The sequence below is a fragment of the Camelina sativa genome, chromosome 16, assembly GCF_000633955.1.
Source record: "Camelina sativa cultivar DH55 chromosome 16, Cs, whole genome shotgun sequence".
Classification (NCBI taxonomy): domain Eukaryota; kingdom Viridiplantae; phylum Streptophyta; class Magnoliopsida; order Brassicales; family Brassicaceae; genus Camelina; species Camelina sativa.
The window spans coordinates 26,066,017-26,069,178 of record NC_025700.1 but is presented as its reverse complement, the minus strand read 5'-3'; the positions used below and the strand labels follow the sequence as shown (position 1 = coordinate 26,069,178).

General features: G+C 40.8%; 2 protein-coding genes across 3 annotated transcripts in view; one reads left to right on the top strand and one right to left on the bottom strand.

The window, feature by feature from the left end:
• LOC104754062 (potassium channel AKT1-like) overlaps positions 1-2,345 on the top strand; it is a 7,923-nt gene extending 5,578 nt beyond the window's left edge. Inside the window, exons 1-7 of one of the 2 annotated variants that reach the window (XM_019238229.1) lie at positions 15-256; positions 343-441; positions 548-580; positions 667-852; positions 955-1,149; positions 1,241-1,316; positions 1,401-2,345. In XM_019238229.1, coding sequence (XP_019093774.1) covers positions 80-256; positions 343-441; positions 548-580; positions 667-852; positions 955-1,149; positions 1,241-1,316; positions 1,401-2,245 — 1,611 coding nt within the window. In that variant the 5' untranslated portion in view covers positions 15-79 and the 3' untranslated portion in view covers positions 2,246-2,345. Of the gene's footprint in view, positions 1-14; positions 257-342; positions 442-547; positions 581-666; positions 853-954; positions 1,150-1,240; positions 1,317-1,400 lie in introns of those variants that run through there. The other variant, XM_019238228.1, reaches the window with a different exon arrangement.
• Positions 2,325-3,162, bottom strand: part of LOC104752568 (3-ketoacyl-CoA synthase 11-like) — a 4,940-nt gene continuing 4,102 nt past the window's right edge. Inside the window, exon 4 of the mRNA XM_019238231.1 lies at positions 2,325-3,114. Coding sequence (XP_019093776.1) covers positions 2,590-3,114 — 525 coding nt within the window. The 3' untranslated portion in view covers positions 2,325-2,589. The remainder of the gene's footprint in view (positions 3,115-3,162) is intronic.

The following is a 3,162-nucleotide window of genomic DNA, read 5'->3' as shown; positions in this document are numbered from 1 at the left end:
CTTTTTTCAGAGAGATACAATCCAAGCTGCTTCAAATTTTGCTCATAGAAATCATTTACCAGTTCGTCTACAAGATCAAATGCTTGCACATTTATGTTTGAAATATCGGACTGACTCTGAGGGGCTGCAACAGCAAGAAACTCTTGATGCGCTCCCAAAAGCCATTAGATCAAGTATATCACACTTTCTTTTCTACTCCCTCATGGATAAAGCCTACCTGTTTCGTGGAGTATCCAATGACCTGCTTTTTCAACTGGTATATACCAAAATGCATCTGAAACATGTTCCATTTTCGACAAAAAAAGCAAATGAATTGCTTCCATCGCTCTTTACAATTTGCAGGTCTCAGAAATGAAAGCTGAGTACTTCCCACCAAAAGAAGATGTGATCTTGCAGAACGAAGCGCCAACAGACTTCTATATCCTTGTGAATGGTACCGCGGTAAGAAAACATTACAAAGGTTCTTTACAGTTTTGTTAAGTTGACTTAAATGAAATGAATGTGAGACTAATTAACTTACATCTATTACATATTCGTTATGTTGCAGGACTTGATAGATGTAGATAGTGGAACAGAAACTGTAAGTCATGTCACATGGTTGATGTTTTCTCATTTTACTTTTTATTCCTTTTGTCTCTCCAATGAGAAGTTTATGGAGAATTTCAGATTGTAAAAGAGGTCAAAGCTGGAGACATTGTAGGGGAGATAGGGGTGTTGTGCTACAGACCACAGCTATTTACCGTGAGGACAAAACGGTTGTGCCAACTGTTGCGTATGAACCGTACAACTTTCTTGAATATCATTCAGGCTAATGTTGGAGATGGTACCATAATCATGAATAATTTACTTCAGGTGAGTCAACATATCTTTTTGAGGTTATCATAACTTGAAATCATAAAACCATCTATGAACACTCACTGACTTATCTCACTGTCTTTCTTTGGGGGAGAGCAGTATTTGAAGGACATGAATGATCCGGTGATGACGAATGTTCTGCTGGAGACAGAAAACATGCTTGCTCGGGGTAAAATGGATCTTCCTCTCAATCTATGTTTTGCTGCAATAAGAGAAGACGATTTGCTGTTACATCAGCTACTAAAGAGAGGACTTGATCCTAATGAATCGGATAACAATGGCAGAACACCTCTGGTGAGTGAAGTTCACAATATTCATTCTGTTATTTTAATTCTTCCCATCAAGCTATTAACTTAGATATGTTTTTTGATTGTTTCTGAAACAGCATATAGCAGCATCAAAAGGGAGTCTAAACTGTGTTCTTCTTCTGTTGGAATACAACGCAGACCCCAATTGTAGAGGTACTTGGTTGTTCAGTTTTCATATACTTGCCTTTTGATTTAAAGGGTAATTTCTTGTCAACTATTGAGCTTCTTGGTTTACAGACACGGAAGGGAGTGTACCATTGTGGGAAGCAATGGTGGAAGGGCATGAGAAAGTTGTAAAGGTACTGTTAGAAAATGGCAGTACCATAGACGCAGGGGATGTGGGTCATTTTGCTTGCACCGCCGCTGAACAAGGCAACTTGAAACTACTAAAAGAAATTGTTCTACATGGTGGAGACGTTACACGTCCCAGAGCCACAGGCACCTCTGCACTCCATACCGCTGTATGCGAAGAGAACATTGAGATGGTAAAGTATCTTCTGGATCAAGGTGCGGACGTTAACAAACAGGATATGCATGGTTGGACGGCGAGAGATCTTGCTGAGCAACAGGGGCATGAGGATATTAAAGCCCTATTTCGAGAAAAGTTACACCAGCGGAGGGTGTATATCGAGACAAGTTCTTCGGTTCCTATACTCAAAAGTGGGATTCGATTCCTCGGCAGATTCACTAGTGAACCCAACATCCGTCCTGCTGCATCAAGAGAAGTGTCTTTCAGGATCCGGGAAACAAGGGCAAGACGGAAAACTAATAACTTCGACAACTCCTTGTTTGGTATATTAGCTAACCAAAGTGTACCCAAGAACGGGCTAGCTACAGTAGATGAAGGCAGAACTGGAAACCCTGTGAGGGTGACGATTAGTTGCACAGAAAAAGATGACGTAGCCGGGAAGCTTGTACTGCTTCCTGGGAGTTTCAAGGAGTTGCTAGAATTGGGTTCCAACAAGTTTGGTATTGTTGCTGCCAAAGTTATCAGCAAAGACAACAATGCAGAGATTGATGATGTCGATGTTATAAGAGATGGTGATCATCTCATCTTTGCATCTGATTCTAAAAACACATAGGAGCTAATCTGCCAAATTCTGTCACATTTTGTTGTTAAATGACAAGTTGATAACTTTTGTTTTAACAACTTTGTCAAAAAATGAAAGAATGCTACAAATATACATGCAGACACAACAACCAACAACACAAGTTGGACCGACCATTGACGGTCTGCTGCTGTCTACAACATGTTTTTCCACTAAAAAGAAGAAAAAATGTTCAGCCCAAAAAACACATGTTAACCAGTTTGGTATATCATCAGATAACCAATCAAAAACTAACCAGGGAAATTAATAAGGAAGACACAATAAATATCAAAAGCTGGAAATTCGAGAGAAAAAATTCCCACTGTTGGTTGTGGTTTCTAGATAGTTGAGACCGTGGGGACATCAACTGGGAACTCATGGATTTCATCCATCCATGGGTTCTTCTCTGTTTTAGGGCTTACCGACCTGACCGCTCTCCAAACCGAGCTGTTGCACTTGAACCCTGAACCAAAAGCTATCTGCCAGACTCTATCACCTTTCTTGATCCGTCCTTTGGCCTCACTATATGCTAACTCATACCACAAAGAACTGCTGGATGTGTTACCAAAACGGTAGAGTGTCATTCTCGAGGGTTCCATGTGCCAATCAGTGAGTTTCAAGTTCTTCTCCAATTCATCAAGAACAGCTCTTCCTCCCGCATGGATGCAGAAATGCTCAAATGCTAGTTTGAAGTCTGGGATGTAAGGTTTGATCTTCATCTTGAAGAGTCTTCTTCCAACTAATGTTGCAAAGAATAGAAGCTGTTCAGATGTCGGCAAAACTAGTGGTCCTAACGTCGTGATGTTTGTCTTTAGAGCATCACCGGCAACAGCCATCAGTTCTTTGGAGAGGGTTACACCAACCTTACTAGCGGAATCCTCTTCTTGAGTTATGCAGCCGAAACACTTATC